At 37.7% G+C, this 22,329-nt stretch overlaps 1 protein-coding gene across 24 annotated transcripts in view; it reads right to left on the bottom strand.

Moving 5' to 3' along the window:
* The window catches only part of DLG2 (discs, large homolog 2 (Drosophila)), a 1,063,278-nt gene that overhangs the window by 442,983 nt on the left and 597,966 nt on the right, over positions 1-22,329 (bottom strand). Inside the window, exon 1 of one of the 24 annotated variants that reach the window (XM_014958293.1) lies at positions 8,552-8,869. The exons of the other annotated variants lie outside the window; for them this stretch is intronic. Coding sequence (XP_014813779.1) covers positions 8,552-8,869 — 318 coding nt within the window. Of the gene's footprint in view, positions 1-8,551; positions 8,870-22,329 lie in introns of those variants that run through there. 24 annotated transcript variants of the gene reach the window in all.

Raw genomic sequence — 22,329 nt, 5'->3', positions numbered from 1 at the left:
GAGGGAGGCCCTCGAGCGCTACTGTGTTGTCAAAACCCAACCACACACATCAGATGGCACATTAAGTGTGACTACCCTTGAGAGAGGCAGCTGCGCGCTATCTTCTGGGGCACGGCCCTTGTCACAAGCTTCTGCTCTCAGCCTTGTGCTGGTGCTAGAAGCTGTGCCAGTGGACATCAAGCTGGGGCATGAAATAGGTATCTCAAACACCTTTGGGTTTTTTTTCTGGATTAACCTTCTGGCACATCAGGTCCCCGAGCTCGGTACACAATTGTACAAAGCAGCGCCAGGAAGGAAGCAAAGTGTAGGGCTGGGACCCCACTCCTCTGGCAGCCACTCTTGGAGCACAGCAGTATTTCTCCTTCACAAAGCTGTCAAAACCACATCTTTCACAAAATAGACCCCACAGAAAGAAGAAAAGTAAAACCAGAGCTTGAAGCTTACTCACATTTTCAATAAATATTTAATGTGCTCAGCTATCAGGTGAGCGATGAGCTGCGACGTAAAAACTTGGGCAAAGCAGCACACGGATAAAGAGCAAAAGCTTCTGTGATTGTGAACGCAACAAATACCAGTTCAGTGAATCCGTGAAGTGATTATCAGAATTTAAAAGCAAAAAAAAATGTAAAGAAGGAGTCTTAAAAGCCTCTCTTTTAACTGTTTTCATATCTGGGCACAGAACAGCTGCTCTGCTGTGCCAGTTACTGGAAGCCTATGGCACTCCTCCATTCTGCTCTCATTGGAAATGCATAATGAGAATCATTTGTCTGAGGTTCTGTTTGACCAATTATATGAGCAATTTCAGCTGCTGAAGTAACCTGCTTCTCCTTGTGCAAATAATTAATCAGAAAGGTAAAACTCCATATTAAAAGTACAGTATATCTAAAACCAAACCCAGATGTTATTTTGCTAAATTGGATTTTGTACTGCATTCATAGCTGGCTCCTTTGACTTAAAAGGAAGATTATACCAGAATTGGAATTTACAAAAAGGATTATTTTGTTTGTTTTTCAGATGTTCATTTTAGATATTACAGAACCTGTATTTTGAATACATAAAGCAGTCCTTTTTGATCCCTGCATTTCTAACTCTCAAAACAATGAGAGTTTTTGAAATTAGGTGACCATAGAGCTGATTCCTCTGATTAACTGCAACAATTTATAAAAAAAATACTTATACAAATGGTAAATTAATATATGTTATTTAATTTATAAACTCTATTGCAACAATCCATAGCTTATTTCAAAGCAAACACAGTTCCTAAAAGCAAAGTAATTTAATCCATAATTCTTTTTTGGCTTTTTTGGCTTTATTTTTCTTATCCTTCATCCAAAAGCCACATGCAGACATGAGGAAACAGAGAGCTAAATTGGCAAACTTTGTAAATCCTGTCAATACTGCAATCAGAAACTCCCTTTAGGTTTTTTCTGTGGGCAACTCTGACATTTTCACAGTTGATTCAAATACCTCAGAACAGTAGAGATAGCTGTTTCCAAAACAAAAATCAATTTTCAGGTTATGCCAAAATAGCTGAGGCAAATTCTATCTCAATCTTAGCCATTGCTCGGCATCCAGCTATAAATTGTCACGCATCATCCTTCACTTGCTTTGAGTAGACCAAAACCATCTTGTTGAGTTGCTGCAAAGGTTTTCCATCTTTGAACACCTAATTTAAATGTAGAGGAACAACAGACAGAAAGCACAACCAGGATTATCAAGTCTTATTGCTATCATCTTAAACAAACCATAAGGCAACCTTATTTTTTTTCCTTTAGTCCAGAGAGAATCCAGTCTCTCAGTCCTGTTGACAGGCCACAAAACAGTTCCAGCAACCTGTGACCTCACGAGCTAGTGTAAGAGACAGGAAGACTAAAGTCATAGAATCATAGAATGGTTCAGGTTCAGGTTCAGTCATAGAATCATAGAATGGAAGGGACCTTAAAGAGCATCAAGTTCTAACCCCCCTGCCATGGGCAGGGACACCTCCCACTAGACCAGGTTGCTCAAAGTCTCATCCAGCCTGGCCTTGAACAACTCCTGGCATGGGTCATCCACAATTTCTCTGGACAACCTCTTCCAGTGTCTCATCACCAGCACAGTAAAGAATTTCTTCCTGATACATAATCTAAATCTCCCCTCTTCCAGTTTGAAGCCATTTATCCTTGTCCTGTCACTAACTGCCCTTGTGAAAGCTTTCTTGTAGGCTCCCTTCAGCTGCTATGAAGTCTTCCTGGAGTCTTCTCTCCAGGCTGAACAAACCCAACTCTCTCAGCCTGTCAAAATCTTACTGTATTATGTGCCATCAGAGTAATACAAGATAGATCAAAGACTTTTCTTGTGGTTTAGGTTCCTGTGATGGTAAGGAGCTTGTTAGGTGAAAGCACCTGGATATTCCGAGTGGATTTCATGGCAGACTACAGAAAAAGTGGGAAAGAAAAAGTTTGTGAATCCTTTTGGGCTCTGCCAGTTTGTCCTAGGGAAATGCCCTTCTGTTCTCAAATATGATGAACAGTTTATCCGTGGGTGAATACACATGCCAAGTAATAGAGAAATTTATCAATAGCAGGAGGATTATCAGAGCACTTGTGCAGTTCTGGCCAATTACCAATGCTACAAACAGTCTCCTTCCAAATTCTACAATTCCCTTCCCATGCCCCCTTTCATCCCCCCTGAAAATCCCAGAAGCCAAATTATATGTCAAAGGGAGAAAATGTTCTTGGCTTCTTGAGGCATCTAGGAGGAGAAACTTTGAAACATGGGATTAATTAAATGCAAATCTAAATATGGTGCAACAAATCATGCAAATTAAGCATTAACATATTTATGACTGAACAATCAGCAGGAGCCAAAATGTGTGCAGATAAACTACAAATCACTATGAGCATTGGTTAGTGCAGTACATAGCATTTCTTTATCCTTTTCAGTATTTAAATGAAAATATATAGAACATCTTGCACACAAATACTTTCATGATCTGTGTAACTGTGCCTATTTCTTAACTGCTTTTGCTACCACTTAAAATTATGTATTATCAAATATATTAACGCTGATGAAAGAGCCGATACTTTAATAGAAGGAGACAGAATATTATACAATGAAAGAAAATAATATCCACTTTTCTTTTACTCCCAATGGCCTTTGCAAGCAATGCTACATTATCAGTCTAGGCAGAGGTGGCTGAATGACCCCTTGAGACTTGGTGAAAAATCTGGAAAAGACGCATCCCCAAGTTCCTCTGCAGAACACAAAGCCTCATGACTGGTGCTGGGGTTTTCTTTCTCCTTTTTTATTAAACCTGAATGCTATAGAGGAAGTCCAAATGTGTCTCAGCATGTTTATTTTCTGGTCTTTTCATAACATACCATGTCCGTCTTTCAAATCGGAATCATGTGAACAGCCATTACATTAAAGAAACCGTATTTCTGAACAAATACGCAATATTTCGTGTTTCTTCTAACCAGGAACATTCCTTACATCACTAATGAGATTGCTGACCTCAACACAGGGGACTCAAAGGCTAATCTTTGACCTCCTTTATATCATAGAATGGTTCAGATTGGAAGGAACCTTAAAGATCATCAAGTTCCAAGCCCCTTGCCTTGGGCAGGGACATCTCCCACTAGACCAGGTTGCTCAAAGCACCATCCAGCCTGGCCTTGAGTCTTTCTATGCTGAACGTAACGTAAATGCTATGAATTCAGTATTAACAATGCTTTCCTGGTTTTGGAAGAAGAAACTGGTTAAACATGAATGCAAAAGCATAACGTTTTCTAAAGCAGCTGTCCTGGGAGGGAGTCAGGTACAAATGTCACCCAGAATGCTGTAGACTTCTCAAAGTCCTCTTTCAGTCAGTGGGATGGGATACAGGAATTGTGGGAACAATATTACTCATCTCGTAAAAGAACATGCCAACAGCTTTTGTATTTCTGCTTGAAACATTGTCAGCAATCTGTGCAGCTGTCACTTAAAGGATGTACAAACAAGTTTACTTCTGTAAATGCAGCACAATGATCCATTGAAGGCAAGATGCTGAATTAAGATACATTTCCCGAAAACTTAGGATCTGTAGCCCAAATCCACTGATAAGAGGATCTCAGCCTGAGAATGGGATATGAACTTCTTTCTCCATTAGAAATTGCCCACCTACTCCTCTCTACTTTATCCTCCTTAACAGTGTCAGTGTTATATCAAATCTTTAACTTTCAATTTATGGCGTATAGCTCTTAATAGTCTTGGAGATTAAAAAGAGAGAAAAAAGTTTAAAAGCCAAATAAACAGCATTATCTAGCACTCCTTTAGTTGCTATTTTACTCACATTTGAACATACTAAATTAGAGTGAAAAGATCTCCCTTAGCTAACTAAAATAGCTCTCTGTGCTCCATGGCCGGGAGACTTGACAGAAGAATGGCCAGTTGCACGTGGGAATCTGTGAACCTGAAAGGAGTAATCTAAGCTTTCAAAAACACAATCCATGGCAAATCATTTCTTTATACTGTTAGAAGAGCCAGTGTCTCTTGGGACAGACCTTCTGCTTTAGTACTGTAGCAAAATGCCTTGAAGCCAGCTCTCACCTCATCTCATAACGCAAAGAGCTCTCAAATGATAGAGTGAAACTTCAGCACCAGCGCCAAAGGCCTTCAAAGACAAAAGACCATTCTCAGCTGATACTTCAAAATTCAGCCGTTCGCTGCCATTTTTAAGTCATGTCACATCTATAAACCAGGGTTTAGATCACAAGCCTCTCTACCAGGTAACAAAACAGCCCAGGGATGCTATGTCTTCTAAAAGACACTTACTGCAAAAAAAAACTTTCTTCTGATATTGCTGGAAAGAAAAACCCAGCCAACCCAAAAAATTCATCAAAAATTCATCAAAGCTTACATTGACAGTAAACTATTTAAAAATATGTTAAAAATTACCCTTCTATGTAAATTTTCAAAATAAAACACATGTATGCATTTTTACAGATGACACATCTTAAGATACTGTCTGAGATGAGATGTTTTTCCTTGAGAATATCTCAAAATAGCAAATAGAGTTAGTTGATTTAAAGTGGTGTCCAATATTGTCTTCTGAACTGGGAAACAGCCAAAGAGGGGAATCCACTTCTACCTCTTCCGTCCCTTTTAACAGAACATTACTGAGCTCTAGGATCTGAAAACATGCAGTTACGCGTATTGGAAAGGTGTTTAGAGGAGGCTCTCTTTCATATAGACTGCATGAAGTAAAATTTATACCTTGGACTTCTTAAAACAGCAGCTCAATCTCTGCACCTCGTCCACCTACAATCATAGTAATACAGACTCCTATCCCTCTGTTCCTTTTGTGCAAACAATAGCTGTTCATTGCACACCTGCAGCTACACGTGTTACCATACATTTCTAATCCGATTAATTGGTATATGATATGTTCCAGCAGTCTATATGTGCCAACAGGGAAAGTTCATCCAATGTTACAAAATACTTCCCAATATTAGGATGACCCATGGAAAACGGCAGGTCACCTCCTTGTCTCTGCACCGCCCCCCCCAACAAAATTGGCTCAGATCTCCCACAGCATAACACTGACCTTAGATATGAAATCACCAAGAGAATCACACAAATTATATGACTTCATGATACTAACAGTGCAGAGACAGCCAGTGCACTGCAGAGAAGCAAGAAATATTTCCAGGCTACAAGGCCATATAAAGGTTGCTTATTAAATTACTTTTTTTTTTTTTTTTTTTTTCTCTTTTAAATAAAAGAAACAGAACAGTAAATGAGTTTGTTAAAAAGGACTGGAAATAGAAAAACAGATTAGTTCTTGGAATCAAATTTCCATCTAGTGATTTCAACTGACTTTCAAAACTAAGAGGGTTGGGTGGGTTTTTTTGTAATTCCAAATGAATTTCTAGGTGGATATGTAGAGAGCATTTTTCTACCCGCAACTCAACATGAAACTATGAGCAAACACAAACATGCAGGCCAGCAAAGCAGAATTTCTAAGACAGTTAAAATATTAACAATACCAGAGTGCCATTCTTTGCTCTGACATACTAAAGGAGGAGGAACTGGTAAAGAAAATGGAGCCCTGTCTTCACTAATAAAAATCAACATTTTTATCAGGGTCAGGATGATAAAGTGTACATAACTGACAGCTGTCTGGTACACACTCTAGGAATTAAGGACCTGTGCACTAAATTTGGCACCGTAGTAGTAATTGAGAAGCAGTTTTTCCAAAGTGTTATGTTTTCCCTATGCTTCCCTATGCTTCCCTATGTCTCTCCCAAAAATGTCAAGCAGAAGAAAAATATGCTTAGGACTTTACAGAAAAATCCCTCCACCTTTGAAGCTGTCATTAACTTACTGATTATCACATTTACACATAAGATGGAAATTTCAAATACATTTTCGTTTTCTTAAGGCTAGCAAATATAACCATTTTACGACTGCTTCATATTTTGGCAAGAAAGACCACAGTTTTCCCAGTCAACGTAGCCCTCAGAAAACATTACTGATTTCAAGTTGTATCCCCAAAGTAAGGGCAATTATTAAGGGCATCTCCATTATGTTTTCCCATGTTGCATCTATGTAATGTAACAGATAAACTGATTGTCAAAGTGTATGCATGTACACCAATATACATACACAGCACATATATATTACACACTCCTTTCTTCTCATAGCTTGAACAATGCTTACTCTGCACAGAGAAAAAAAAGTAGATTATTATTTGAAACAAACTATCTCACAATTCTACAACATAAAAACCACCCAGTATTTGCCAACGTAATACATCAGTCCATCTCTAGGCACAGAACATCAATTTGATTGATGGCTGGTTGATTAATTATAGGCAGAAGCCAAGAAAGGGACTTTCCTAAACAGAACAAGGTAGTTGGCATTAAGAACATATAGTAAAGAAAGTTTGCAGTGCAGACTTCAGAATTAAATACAAGAAACTACATACATCTGAACAATTTCACATTATTCAAACAGAAGCGGATGTCATTACAATGGCATTGAAAATACTGAAATAACTTTATAATGCATCTATAACTTAGATACTGGAGTAGTCTTAGAAGTGGTGTTAATTTAAAAAAAATAAAAATTGGGTTTTTTTATTTCTCCTTCATTTTCTCTTTATAAATTCTATACCTTTGAAAAGGAAGGAACTCTTTCCATTAATTTTTTTCCTTCAAGCTTTTTCCAAGACAAAAATCTTCAGAGCCTAAGAACATGTTTAGAGCTTTTTATAATTAAAATTAGAACAAAGTCTAGTTCTATGTTTTAGATATTGTATTAACATTGGCTTTATTCTGGCATAAATAGTTGTATATGTTTTGATTATGATAGAAAATGTGTAACATATCCATATACTCACATGCAACATTTTGGTCACTCCAAAATATATCAGAAAGCTTACTTTTTCTACTTGGTAATATATTTGAGGCAAAAAAGGAAGCTTTTATATATAGCAATCACTTTCAGTCAACAGAGCATCACTTTTTTAGACCATAAGACAAGATAAAGTACAGCTACACTATCTGACAGTCCTTTCCGTTACTGCTTTTCTGTTCAGTGAAAATATATTAAAACCATTTCCATCAAAGAATTGATTTAATCTCTAGAGAGGGTGCACATGTTCAATGTGGGCTAAGGCTAGTTAAGCTCTAGTGTATACTATTGTAGTAAGCAAACATATGTCTCAAAATCCTATTTCAACATTAAATTCTGCTTTTGTTTACTGTGAAATTATGACAAAAGGATTTGATGTTGATATAATACAAAGCTTTTGAATGAGCTTAAAGACTTCTAAGGGAGAAGTGAAAACATTCATCAGTGAAGAAAGTGTTAATGCTTTTTAATATTAACCATCATATGAGTGTCACTGTGATTTCTGTTTCACAGTGCTGGGTTATCTGGAGTGTAATCACTCTCTGTCTAATTGCTCACAGGTATCTGTACACATGCTAGACCCTTCTTGGTTTATATTTTAAATAGACTGCCTTGCCATTAAATAAAAATCTATAGAATTGTGAAAGTTAAAGACCCATTTTATATTTATTAAACATTTCAATTACACTTGAAGTTCAAAAGATGAAAACCAGGTCACACTTTCTCTTATTAATAAATCTAAACCACCCTCTACTATTTTCTCTATTTAAAATATCCTTATTAACTTCATTAAATATTTGAAAACAAACTGTTTACAGAAGCAGAAAAAAAACCACTACTTGGGAGGAGGGGAGGGAGGAGAATAAACACATCCTTTCTTTACACCATGCAATGGAATACAAAGTTTATAGAACCTGGAGGTAGAAACCAAAACATTTTAACAAGAAAACCCTTCCAAGAGGACCCCACAATTTCCACAGGCCACAGAGAATCAATATTCAAATAACAGACATCCCCAACCGACAGCTCGCCCTCGCATATAATTTTTCCAGAAGGCACCACTAAACACAAATCAAGACACAGCACAAAAAGTTGCCGACACCACCAAACCTCACTTTTCTTTCCCTGGAGCATCCTCTTAAGTCGCTTGGAGAGTGAAGAATTGGCTCACCTGCACCGGGGGGGACCAGCCGTGGGCACAGGCGCACTCTGACCACCACTCCCCGGGGCTGCCCTGTGGAGTGGCTGGGGATTTATGGGGGCTCTTCCGCACAGTGTCCCACAGAGGGACAAACTTGCTCCTGCTCTGGCTGGCACCCCCAGGTCCCCAAGAAGGAAGCACCTGGGAGCTATAGGGGAGCCCGGGAGGATGCTGGTGCCAACGACAGGCGCAGTGGGCATCCCTCGCTACGGGAGGCAGGTTCCTGCCGGCATCCGACCCCTCGGACCCCCTGCCGCAGCTGTGCTGCTTGGGAAGGTGTGGGTGCATGGTGCACCCAGGGCTTCCTTTGGCCAGTTTGCATGCAAGTGCTTCTCCTCCCGGCCGTGAGGTCCTTTGCCGGGGCCTCTCCAGCCCCCTTGGCAGCAGTCAGCGGCAGGGCATGGCGGGAGCGGGGCGCAGCAGGAGCTGCTGGCCGGCAGCTCTGTGTCAATACCGGACTCCACTCGCGCAGCGACTTGACAGCATCCCCGCTGCAGGCAGAAGCAATCAATGCTCTGCGTGGCTGGGACGCGTGCCTGCATCCCTTTCTGGATGACAAACCACGGGAGGAAAAAAAAAAAAAACAAACAAAACGCACACACACACAAAAAAAACCCACCACCACCACAAAACCAAACCAAAAACCACCCTTGCGATTTTCAGAAAGATTTAATCTTTTTCTAGCTGACCCTGACACGACTTGCAGGTGCCCTGCTGAAGCGGATTTGTTATGTACAAGCTTTACAGGCAAAGTGCTTTCTTGTGGAAATAGCATCCTGACAAACTCCTGAAAAGGATACCCCTTTGCCAATGATCAAAACAGACGCGGGAGTGTTTCGTTTTTTTTTCCCTGCATGCCTGAAAAGACCTTGTCAACAAAATTGCATCAGAAGATGCAGATGACAAGCTCAGGAAGAACATTATCTGCCCTAAATGCTAAACCCTAGTGTAAACCTTGGTATGTACTAATGGACATAAATGTAATGGAAAGAGAGCAAAAGGGTAATTTTAAAAATATAGCCACTTAGATAAGAGCTATGCAACAAATTAAGAAATCTTCAGCAGCTTATATATAGAAATATGAATATATTTCTTTGTGAAGAAGGTCTTCAGTATTATGACTGATGTTTCATTTTCTCCTCTTTATTCACCCTTTACAAATTATTTGGTCTTTGTCAATAGCATTTGGCACAGAATTTTCTGTAAATCCCCTCTTAGATTTTTCTTACTAATGCAATCTATTTTCCTTAAATTTTCCCACAATCTTTATTTGCAAGTGCTTTCTTTTCTTTCTTCTAATAGAAGTGACAGCGGTGTACAGTGTATAAAACCTGGGCTGGCTCTTTCAAGCATGTGGAGAGGTTCAGGGATACAGTCTGGTCTCATGTGAATAAGTCTTTAGCCCCTTAAGATTCAGTGGATCTTGGACCCCTATGTATCGATATTTTTTGGAGATTTTCTTTTAACCGAAGCCTGTCTCAGGTACTTTTAGACACAGAAAATAACCAATTGATTTCTAAAAACAAATAAAGGACTGTGCATAGAATCCTTTTATGGCTATTGGTGTTTAACTAGGATTTAAGTGCACAAAAAATTAAACAGAATTAATAAGTGACATGCATAGTTTTACCATTCCAAAGACTAAAGCAAATTTACTTTTAAAGATTACAAAGACAAAGAGACAACTCTGACTATCTGCAAATGTATGTTCAAATGAGACAAATGAATTTTTACGTATGTGTTGGTGCAATAAGATGATTCAATTACTCACTTCCTCCTAAACTGCTAAGCTAAAAGTCTCAAAGCTTAGACATTGCTAAAGCACATAACGATACAACCTGGCAGCAATTCTTAATGAAATACTCCAGCAGTAGAGAAAATATTTTGACAACATTGTAATTCAAATTGTTGCATGTGAAACTAACACCAGTTTTAACTGTATTTTCATTCAAGGTGCTAGTCCCAAATTATACTACCATCATGTTATAATGTAAGGTTTGTTCAGAATTTTGCTGAAAAGCCAAAATCGTACACCTTGCTTTGTCCCCTCATATAACCAGTGCCCAACTGCAAGAACCCCCATAGCTTTGCATACAGTTAAGGTTAGTTGATGCTGTAAATCATATATAAAATAATAATGTGTTTCTTTATATACCATATATATACTTAAAGAAAAAACACTAAAAAGGCCAGATTCAGATTTCATTTTCATCATCATAAACCTGTATTAGCAGCGTCCATCAGCTTAAGACCATCAGCTTTTTTGTCACATAGCAAGCTACCCAGTTCACTTCAAAATATACTGATGCTGTTGCAGCTTTCACAAATGCCAGTCAGAATCTAAAAGAAACATTTTAAATATGTCTTTCAAATCTATTTGGAGAAATCTGAATAATTGCAGAAGTGAAAAAAAGTTCACATATAAATTTTAAAAAGGCCACTCAAAAATTACATAAAGAATAATCAGGGCAAGCCACAAGGCTGGGGAGTAGAAAGAACCTACACGTTCTGTCACCAGACACACCTCTACACTAATAATATTGGCTCAAGCCACCTGTACCAGAACACTAAAAGGTTTATCACAAACCTTCATAGTCCCATATTTTAAAGTCCAGACCTTTTAGCAACCTTGCTGCACCCCAACCAGAACAATGCAGAACTGCAAAGGCATCCTCTTGACCGTAACAGTTATTCACACGCTGCTAAAACACTATATTTGAAATAGCCTCTCATCAGAATGTGGAAAAAGTGCTTTTCTGAAGAATTTGACACCACTGAACTTGCCCTGACCCTACCTGACACTACTAGGCTACTTCATACTTAAAAAAATCCATAAATAAAATATTTATATCAATAAATATTTTAACTCTCCACGTTTTTATTTGAGGTTTGACACTGCCTATGTGAGAGAAAACCACCTAAATATGGGATGTATATGTAACACCATGGTACAATGGATTCAAAAGATAATGTGATTTCATCAGCTGTAATTGAACCATTGTATTAGCCAGGATGGCACACACTTCTGCATGAACTTGGATTAACACATGGCTCAAATCCACATGCCCGACTATCACCCTAATTTGATAATAACTGGTGCACAAAGCAAAACTGAATATTGTGCAGTACACTGTGTGAACTGTGTTTGACCCGATGCTGTTGTGGAAAAATCTCACTAATTTTCTTTTTAAATTATTAAGTAGGCATGACAAAACGGAGCAAATAGATTTAGCTGATATTCTACCAGTACAAATAACTGTAACTGGATTACAGTAATGTTGGACATACACCAAAAATAAACACTGAGAAGAGTTTGCTTCGGGCAAAAATGTGCATATGGGAAACCAAAAGTGCATATGGGAAACAAAAATTATTAATAGAGTTCTGAAAGGGAAGCTAGAAGCATGGGTGAAGATGATTTAGATATAGTAACAGATTTTCCCCTCCAACTAAGAATGCGATGTTATGCAACCATAATAAAAAAAACCCACAGAATGAAAGAAGAGTAATAAACACGGAGTGGACCAGCTTATTTAGTAATCCTAAAACCTCTACAAATATTATTCTAGAAAGAAAAACAGTGAGAACAATTAATAATATGCTAGCAAGGCTATTTAAATAAGTCAAGTGTAATTTCTTTGCAAGTATTTTTTTGTTGTTGTTTGGTGAAAAGCAATTATGTTTGTATAGAAATAATAGACTTAGTGATGACACAGACTAGAAGGAGTGGTTGTGATTAGTCCAAGATTAGGCTGGGAGCCAAGTGATCTGGCTCAACGCACTGCTATCACAGGGTACCTAGGAAATCTTGGGCAAACTGCTTGATTTCTATCTCTATCCTGTATGTAAAATGAAAAGAAATCACTTCAGTTAATGAAACCAGAACAAAATGGGTGGGGAAGGACACATCTGAAATAAAGCAGCTCAGCTTCTCTCCCTTCCTCCAGGTGTGCAAGACAAGAGGGGCACGCAGGACTACAGCACCAAAAATGAAACAGAAGAGAAAAAATATAATAAAAGGTGGTTATTTTAAAACTTGATCATTAAGGAAATTTCACTGCAAATCTGTCAATGGTCTTTACGAGTAATATTTTGTTTACTTAAAAAAGCTGTATGATCCACAGATTCTTTAAACAAAATGATGAATCTTGAGCTTTGAAGTTTTATACAAATATATCAGCACAGCACTAGCTGAGACACAGCTCCCTGCACAACAGATCTGCCTGCATGATCAAGGGCATGTTCTTTTCATTTTTACGAGAGGGTAGAAAAGCTTAAGGAGTTACAAATGCAAGCAGATCCATTCTGAGCGTTAGCTGCATGTCCTAGGGTTAACATAAGGACAATAATTTAGAAATCAAGATACAATGAAAAAGAAAAATGACAAGGGTTTGGAAGGGAACTGTACCAACAGAAGAAAACAACCCTCAGCTGGGAACATTAAGTCAAAGTCAATCATGTCAAAGCTGGTGGAGAACAGAGCAGCAGGTTTACCAATTTCACATCCAAGTGAATCAAAGAATCATGAAATTGCAGTGGAAAGACTGAAATAAAGAGAATTTCCATGCCAATACAGAAACAACCCTTACAGGATCTGCTCTTTTCAGATAGACGTGTGTAATAAATAGTTTGTGGATTTCTCCCCTCTGGAGAATTCAGTGCACTTTACTTTAGTGCTTTAGTTCACCTTAAACTAAACTAGATTCATATAAAGCCATTAGGCAAAATAACTTAGATGGAACTGCAAAAAGATCTGTTTGGAGAAGACATGAAATGCAGAGGGTAGAAAGGATAGCAAGGATTGGTGCAACTGACATTTTCACTATGTGGGAAATAGTTACTGACATCTCTTCTCCGCATGATGTTGAGGACATAGAGGGCCAGCTTCAAGACTTTAAATACTTAAATATAATCTCAAGCCACCGTCATTTGCTTGGGTCTCTCTGGCCAGGTAGCTTGTGACAAGCACTGCTGAGTCCAAGAACTTTAACCCCTTTAATAACCCTTTAGTTTACGGAGTCAATGCTAGTTCTAGCACTTTGGCAAATTTAAGAGCTTTTTAAAGACCAGATTCTGCTTTTCCAGTTTTTTAGGAATTGCATTTCAGAACTTCAGTATCAACCTAATACTCCAACAATGTTTTGCATGCAATTAAAAAGCATATAAGGAAATGCTTCATGGCTAATAGTTACTTAAAATTCATATCTCCAAGATCAGTTGCATCAAGATATTCAGTACCTTAAAATATTTGTATTTATGTCTCTGTTAAATTAGGGATAAAACAGCATGTTATTTACTATGAGTGATTTCTGATTTTGAAAGAGAAATTCAACTAGATTGGGTCTCCATTCAGGTAGTAACCTAAGCAGCAAACATATACCATAAATACGCAGGAGATAGCCATAGAATAAATTAATCAGGTGTTTATTATTACAGAGTCACGTTGCATAAAGATATATGCACTGCATGCATTGCATAAAGAAAGAGAACAATATAACAAAGCCAGAATTTTTGCAGTAGTACATTTTTATTCCAGTGCTGGCAATCCACACTGCCAATTAGCCAACTCAGACTGTCTTTTTTAGGTGTAGTGCCCATTACAGCATCCTCTTTCTGACCCATTTCTTCCCATTAAAGTTATTTTGAAAGAACTTCATTCAAATTTATTAGCAGACAATGAGAAATTGTTTCTTCCTTATGAAGCTATTTGTATTATGCTCATAATACACGACATCTTTAAAGAGTTTGGGACAGTTCTGGCACTGTCTTATTATGAGCCAGTTGTAAGCTTTCACTGTGGATGAATGGAAAGCAGAGAGATGTGATCACATAGTGCAGCCAAAAAAGACAAGGTTTATAGCATACATTACTGGGAATTCAAGTTGCTAAGCTCCTTCTTCAGCCTTTGGAAAATGATGACTTGTTTTAAGTGACTAACATAACTTTCACAACAAAAGCACAGCCATTTGACTGGAATTCAACTGACTGAATATAAGACAGTCATGACAATCTGTGTGGTTTTGCTACAGATCTGAATCAGTCCATACCTGGCCACCCCTCAGATTTCATTTCAGTTGAAATAAATGTCTGAGAAGATTTCCCAAACAGAAATATTGTAGTGTGTTGCCGTAAAGGAATTACAATCATGTCTATTTGCTGTGCATTTATAGGAGAAGGATGGAACATGAATTAAGAAAGGAAGGTATGGAAGCAAGATGAATCCTTGATGGGTTATATCAAAAAGAGCTTTACCCATAAACAACGTCCCTCTAGACATACGAAGTTTATATTTTGGATACCATTTCTTAATATCTGTCGTCATTACTTCAAAGAGAGAAAACAATCATTTGCAAAACCCAGAGCATTACCCCATATCTGCACCAAGTGATGTTGAGGACCTGGACTCACTGCTCTTTGCTTTGACATAGCTGGAAGTTGCTGAGCTGAATGCAGGACTGATGGGGTAAAATTCTAGAGTTCATTATATAGTAGGTCAAACCAGATAATCACAATAGCCTTACTAGCACTGTCCCTAGGAATGGAACCAAACTAATGGCTAAGATAAAAAGCAGTAGTTTCTCTATATCAGTGGATGTAAAGGCAGCCTGCTATTCATAGCTTCTTTAGGATTCCACTTGGTTTTAGGAAGAGAAGCCAAACTTAAACGTGCTTCCTGGAATGGCGCTTTGGAGGAAGATCTCTCAGATCTGGTAAGGGACCAGCCATGTGCCTGAGCCATCTACAGCTGTGTTGGTTAAAGCAAGAGGAAACATGGCAATACAGAAGAGCACTTTTCTTCCTTTAAATTGTGAGGATGATTTTTATTTTTTTAAAAACATACAGGAAAGTAAACCTTCAGTTAACAAAACACATGACTTCTCTCGGAACCACTTGCTATCTTGGGAAAACAATCTGGTCTATATAACAGGATCACACAGAAAGCACATTAGCATGTGAAGGAAATAGAGATGTTGAACATTGTCAAGTAGCAAATTACATTTACATAATTCAAACAAGTCTGGCCTGTTTCTCCTTTTGGTAGAAATCTCTGACATTTTACTTTTCTAAAGTGTGATGGTAAACAGGATTGGAATAGTATAGGCCAGAAAAAATGAGCAGCCTGAAACTGAAGCCACAATGACTTTTTTATTTCATAGAACTAGAGTCTACATTCCTAAAGGAGATGTCAGAGTGAATCAAAGAACAGTTGAGGAGTCATATACTGAAAAGTAGGTAATTATGTGCATTGCAAGGTTTTTGTTTTGTTTTGCATCATTTATTGAAACAAATTCCAACATTTAACTAGAAAAGCTGCTCTGCAGTTAAATAGCTGTCGCTCTGAGAAACATTTGCCTACATTACTTTCAGCTTCCATCTCCTTTCTTTCATCAATTTATTTTTGTTCTCTAATTTTCCTTTAAATCATTCTTTATCCCTCTCAGTAATCATTACTTTCAAATGAAAAGATCACTAGAGCTCCCATGGTTTGTCAGTCTGTTTACCCAGTTTTTTAACTCGCCCCTCATAAATTAGCCCCATGCTATAAGCATTTTACTATTTTCTTTAAACTTTTTCCAGTCCAAACAGGATTACATCTTTGCAGCTTTACGTGATAGCTGCAAGAGACAGGCTAGTGACCAGAATCCTATGAAAAAGAACCTAAAAATTAACATGGAAAGAAGTATTGATAAAACAAGTTTATAAAAACAGCCCATATACTTGGAGAGTCCTTGAAAGGCAGCTCTTGGCAAACTGTATTAATTACTTTAATATCATGGAGTACATGTACAAATATAATATCTAGATACTGAAATAATAATGCATAGAAAAAAAAAAGTCTGAAACCAATACATGCAATACTATTACTATATGGTACATTATTTCAAAACAGAGTTGATTTATTAAGCCAATGTGTAAACCAAGACTGCCCAGACCAGATACTTTCTATTCTGAAGGATCTTACACAAAAGTGTTCTCAGAAAACAAAAAAAAAAAAAAAAAAAAAACCAAAAAAAACTTGCTGAGCTTTTTTTTTCCTTCAGAAATCTGGTCCCCAGTGTTTCAAAAATCAATGTTTTTAATTACTCAGGAAAAAAAAAAGAACTTCAAATAAAAAAATACCTCAAATGACCCCAAAAAACTTTTTCGAGTCTAATTTCCCTTAATTAATAGGCACTAATATTTTTTAAACAAATTTTCAAGTCATGAAAAGCTCAAACTAGTGTCAATTCACCAAATATCTTGAGCATCAATGAGAAAGGACACTTTCTGAACAAGGTTCTACTCCCTTATGTTACATTAAGAGTAATTCCATAATGCTGCATTTGCCACTCCATTGACTACAAGGAAGTTTCATGACAAACTCACAGGATGATGTTTATGTTGCTGGCACCCATCTTTTGTTCCTTAATGTCTAGAAACCATTTTTCTCTATCAATGAATTGTCATCTAATTTCATAAATGAATTTTCAAGTAGTACAATAATTTATTAAAGAACCTAAGTAACGTAAATGTCCAAAGCTCATTTTCCAAAGGGCCTGAAGTATTGAAAAAACAGTCAAATTCATCAGAAACTACTTCTATCTAGAAGACAATCTATGATTGAAGAGTTCCTCATATGCTCAAAATGACTATATGGACTCTTTCAAGGATAACGTATTGTTCAAAAAGCTACAATTCTGGATAGGTAGGCTGATAGATGGGGAGACAGATGAAGTATTTACTCTATACTTCAAATATATATGTGCTCATAAAACAATCTACATGTTACTGATCTTATATATGCAAATACTTAAATTTAAATTATACTTTTCATTTTTTATGAAGACTAAGATGCAATTGCTTCACACCTATGGGCTGGTCAACTGAGTCAGGAGCTTCTTCTGCAACTTCACAGTTAGCTGTAGTCTAGGTTAATTCATCTAATTTTGCACTCTCATCCAATTCTGCTACCTTTCCAGGTTTCTTGTATGTTAAGCAATCACAAATCCAGAACGGACCCTCTGTTCTACTTCAATAGTTTACTGTAATTTCCTTCAGACATGTTTTCCTGAGCTTTGTCAAAAGTTTTTAAAATACAAAAGTTACATTATATGGATATATTTTTCTTTCTGCACACACTCAGTCACTCTTCTAAGGAATTAGACCAGCCTTTTGAGAAAACCTTTAGAATAGCTGTGTTGACTCTTCCTTTGTGAGAATGCATTATCTTTTCAATCATTTTAGGCAGTGTAAAGGCAGACTTCCTGGTCTATAACTCTTTGAATCATCTTTAAAATCTCGTTTAAGAAAGTTGCATTTTTCGTCTTCCATTCTTGTGTTTCCAAAAGCACCCTAAGCAATAGGATACCCATTGTTTTAGTGTTTTGATAATTTTAATTTTCAGTTCCTTCCTGGGCTAAAACCACATGGTCCCAGCGGTTTCCAACTATTAATTTAATCAAATTCCTCTTTTATGGCACTTTGATTTTAGGCAGTTTCCCTGACTTCTTTCCTGTAGAGAATAAAAAAACAACTTCCAACATTTCTGTAAAGTGGAAAGTGAAGCAAACAAGTAATTCAATTTTAAAAATAATTCTCTCCTTTTCAGTAGCCCCTTCTTTTGAATTTCGCTCACCTATTAACTCCTTTCAGTGACTCTTTGAGAAGCTGTCTGCTTCTGGTGTGCTTAAAAAATAGAATTTTTTTTTTCCATTAAAACCTTTAGCAGGCATTACCATAGTTATATATCTGAATTGTCAGAGTTTATGAATATCTATCTAAATTGTCAAGAGTTTATGGATATCTACATATTTCTTGCATAGAAACAATACTAAGTTATTGCAAGAAAGTATTTTCTTCTTCTAGTAATTTCTTTAAAATCCTATGAAGGTAGCTTCTTGATTTGTATGAATTTTATTTTTTGAACTTTAATATTTCTGGGATTTTTGATCCTCAGTTCTTACAAGGATATGAAATTTAACACATGATCTATACATCATGTCTAGGTTCTATGCATTGGTCAGGACTAATTCAAGAGAGACTTTGTGCATTTTTCTGATTATTTTACATCACTTGTACCTAAAAACACAACCTCATTATCATTCAATTAACATTATAGCTAAGACCAGACTGTGCTATAGGATTTCTTAGCCCATTTTCATACAGGTTAACTAATTTGTGATCAGTTTGCTTTCACTAACATTATATTATATCATTCCTATGCAGATTACAGCAATATCCCATGGATTTTTTTCTTTCTACTAAGTTTCTTAGAAGTATGATGCGCTAACATGGTCATTTATACGAAGGATTATAGTTTATCCATGTAAATCATTTATATGTAGAGGTTACTTGAATTCCATAAACAGAATAAATGACTAGTTGCAAAGAAAGATATGGAAATAAATATGGTAAACAAATACAGCTGAAAAGAAAGATTCCTATAAAATGCATTGTTAAGTCATGGAACTCATTGTCTGTAGATAAAACAAAAGCTAAATTTGGAGTCTTGGTACAAGCTATGGTTATAGTTCTTTTATAATATATCTATAATCACTCTCCAGCATATGAAAATAAATAAATTATTAAATGGATAGTCCCGAGAAAAATAAACAGTGCTATCTGCAGATAACTCTTGAAGAGTGGGCTACACTTTTCCTGAATTTCTGTCTCCTTTCCACCAAGCAGAGAGCATTAGCCTTTATTAAACAACTAATCTGAAATTATTCAAAGAAAGCTTCACACAAATGTGAAAGTATATTTTTAACTAGTTCAGAGCAAAACATGATGACACGTTCATCTACCATTTCAATCAAACATATTTTTTTCCCTCATGACTAATGACTGATTAGTGAATTGCTTTTATGCCAAAATAACTGTTTCTAAATATGTTCTTAAATAGATATAATGATTGCAAAAAATTACAACAGGAAAAAAGGAGCATATATCAACAACAGCATTCCAGATTTCTTTCAGCCCATGTATATATATATGCCTTGTGAAGGCAATACAGAAAGTTTTAGAGGAAGAATTCAATGAGAATTTGTCATTGGGGCAAAAAAGGAAATAATTATTTGAAAGCTCTAATAATTAGTTCTTCTCAGAAAATATTTGGAACAGTGAATTTAAGCAGATAATGTTATTCGTAAAGATACTTCCCAGCTTTGTTTTCTTTGTTACTTAAATTCTCTAGAAAGAGTGACTGGAGTTCAGCTGAAGTTAAAATTGGAAATGGACATGAAGGGCAACAAGAAAGGTTTCTATAGGAACACTAGAAACACAAGGAAAATGTGGGGGCATAAATACAAAGACATGGAAAAATCTTTGTTATGAAGTGACTTTGCTTTCTCAGTGTTTATAGGCAAGGTCTGCTCTCCGGCCTCCCAAACCCCTGCAAGGAGTAGTGGAGTCCAGTAGTAGAGTGATGCTTGGCATACAGAAATATGAAGCTAGAGACCACTTAAGAAAATTGGATGCACAGAAGTCCATGGAACTGGATGGGATGAATCCAGAAGCACTTAGGAAGTTTGCCAATTTTGTGGCAACACCTCTCTAGTCTTTCAAAGACTGTGATGTCAGGGGAAGTCCTGGTAACTGAAAAAGGTAAACATCACATCCATTGTCAAGAAGGGCAAGAGGAGGATCTGGGGAACTACAGGCTGGTTCTTCCTAATGCCAGTCCATGGAAAGGTTATAAATAAAACAAAGCAAAAAAAGTTCAGAGTTCACAAATTGGAGGGAGTCCTTGATTCACTGATAGACACATCTGTCATTCACAGGAATCTTGGAGAAAAATGGAGAAACACAGAAACTCCTTGAAGTTTAAGGAAGGCAATGTGAAGCCTGGCACCTTGGGAAGAATAATCCCAAGCAACAGAACTGGATGGGGACTGACTGGAAGCAGGTGTGCAGAGAAGGAGCTGTGGGTCCAGCTCCATCAGCCCCAGTCCAGTTGTCCATCATCTTGATGGACAAGTTGAACTGTAGTCAGCAGTGTGCCTTTACAACAATGAAGGTAAACCATATACTGGTCTGCACTAGTAGGAGTATAGAAAAGATGTCGAGGAAAGTGATTCTTCACTTCCACTGAGTATGAAGAAAGCACATCTGAAGTACTTTGTCTGTCCGGGTCTACCCAGTAACAGAGAGAGATGAACAAACTGAAGTGAATTCAGTGGAGAGTCATCAAGATGGTCAGCAGGCTGGAGCACATGGTCTGCATGGACAGGATGAGAAAGCTATTTTCAGGCCAGGAAAGAGGATTAGGGGCAAATCCAACTGACCCTCTTCTTAAACGGGTGGTGACAGGAAGGCCAGAGCCAGACTCTCTTCAGAGCTGCACAGCAAAAAGCAAGGGCCAATTAACACAAACTGCACGAAAGGAAATGTGATTAGATGTCAGGAAAAACAAAATTGCCATGAATGTGATCAAGCACAGGAACAGGTTGCCCAGAATATAAAAAATATAAAGAACACTAATGCTTATACAAGTGTTGCAAATGCTGCCTTTCCTCAACAAATGTCCCCTAGTGCAGAGCACGTCTTTTGATGTCTCACCCACCAGTCAGTCAGTTGTTGGTGTTTCTGCTTGAGACAGCCTACAGTAGAAAGTCACCTTCATGTAAATTAAGCTAATTGTTTCACAGAAAGGACGATTGTTTCATATTCCCAAAGACAACTGGTTGGCAAGAGTCAGCTCAGCTGCGTTTACCTCATTCTTCTCTCCCAACTATTATTTTTTTTAAATTCTGATTGTAGATCTTGGCAGGTGAAGACAAACTATTTCAGTCTGGAAAATTCATACTGTGGAACTGCCAACAAGCTGAAAGAATGTGAGAAAACTGAAGAAACTATTAAAAAATCCAAAATAAATCAGATTCATATTAATTATCCAAGGACATTGAACATGGCAAAAGAGGACCCTAGTGTGCATTAAATACTAATAGACCATTCTGTTTTAGAAAGAAATAATACCTTTTTGGTCAGCATCTTTTCACAGCTGTTAGTAAGACTGTCAGGGGATTAGATTTTCCAGGTTTGTGACAAAGGATCTCGTAGAGTGAAACGTGTATGACGGTTTAATTGCATACCTTTTGTCTCCTAAATCCTCTGTTCTTTGTGGAGTGGTTTGCAAGACAATGTACCTTTAAACACCCATCTGAAGAGAGCACTGTCAGGGCCCTGAGGGCACTATGAGGCCTGACTGTGGCTGCCCACCTCCACTGGCCTCCCCTAACCTGGCCATGGCCAAGGGCCCCCTTTCAGTCCAGCCTGGTGCCATCAGTCCCTGCTCCAGGGACCTCCCCTGTAGGACATGGTCTCTAGCTCCACCACAGCCAAGGGCACTGCTGAACTGGGCCCACCCCTGGGCTGGCACCCCAGCCTGGTTTCCTCCTAGTCCATTCCCCACAGAGGTGTCCAAGGGATGATGGGGCTGGAGCTGCCCTGGCTGGCCTGGACCGTGGTTGGGGATGGTGGGACCAGGCCTGGCTGCTCCTGTCCTCCAGTGAGCAGCTGGTCAACACAGTGTCCTGACAAGCAGGTATATTTAATATGGATTTTTTTTTGTGTGCCTCCATGTTCATGAGTCACGAATTAAAGGAATCAGGGAATGAAATGCACAAATGCAGTCCCTGGAGAACATGCACCCATGTGCCCTGTGGTATCTGAGGACGTATGCACATACTCTAATATTACAAGTTTTGTTTGTGTTACAAGTTGAAAGTAACCAGTGCAGATCTAGAAAATACTCAGATATTTTTATCTCC

The sequence above is a fragment of the Calidris pugnax genome, unplaced genomic scaffold, assembly GCF_001431845.1.
Source record: "Calidris pugnax isolate Ruff unplaced genomic scaffold, ASM143184v1 scaffold252, whole genome shotgun sequence".
Classification (NCBI taxonomy): Eukaryota; Metazoa; Chordata; class Aves; order Charadriiformes; family Scolopacidae; genus Calidris; species Calidris pugnax.
The sequence above is the reverse complement of the archived record's forward strand: the minus strand, read 5'-3'. Positions and strand labels throughout refer to the sequence as shown.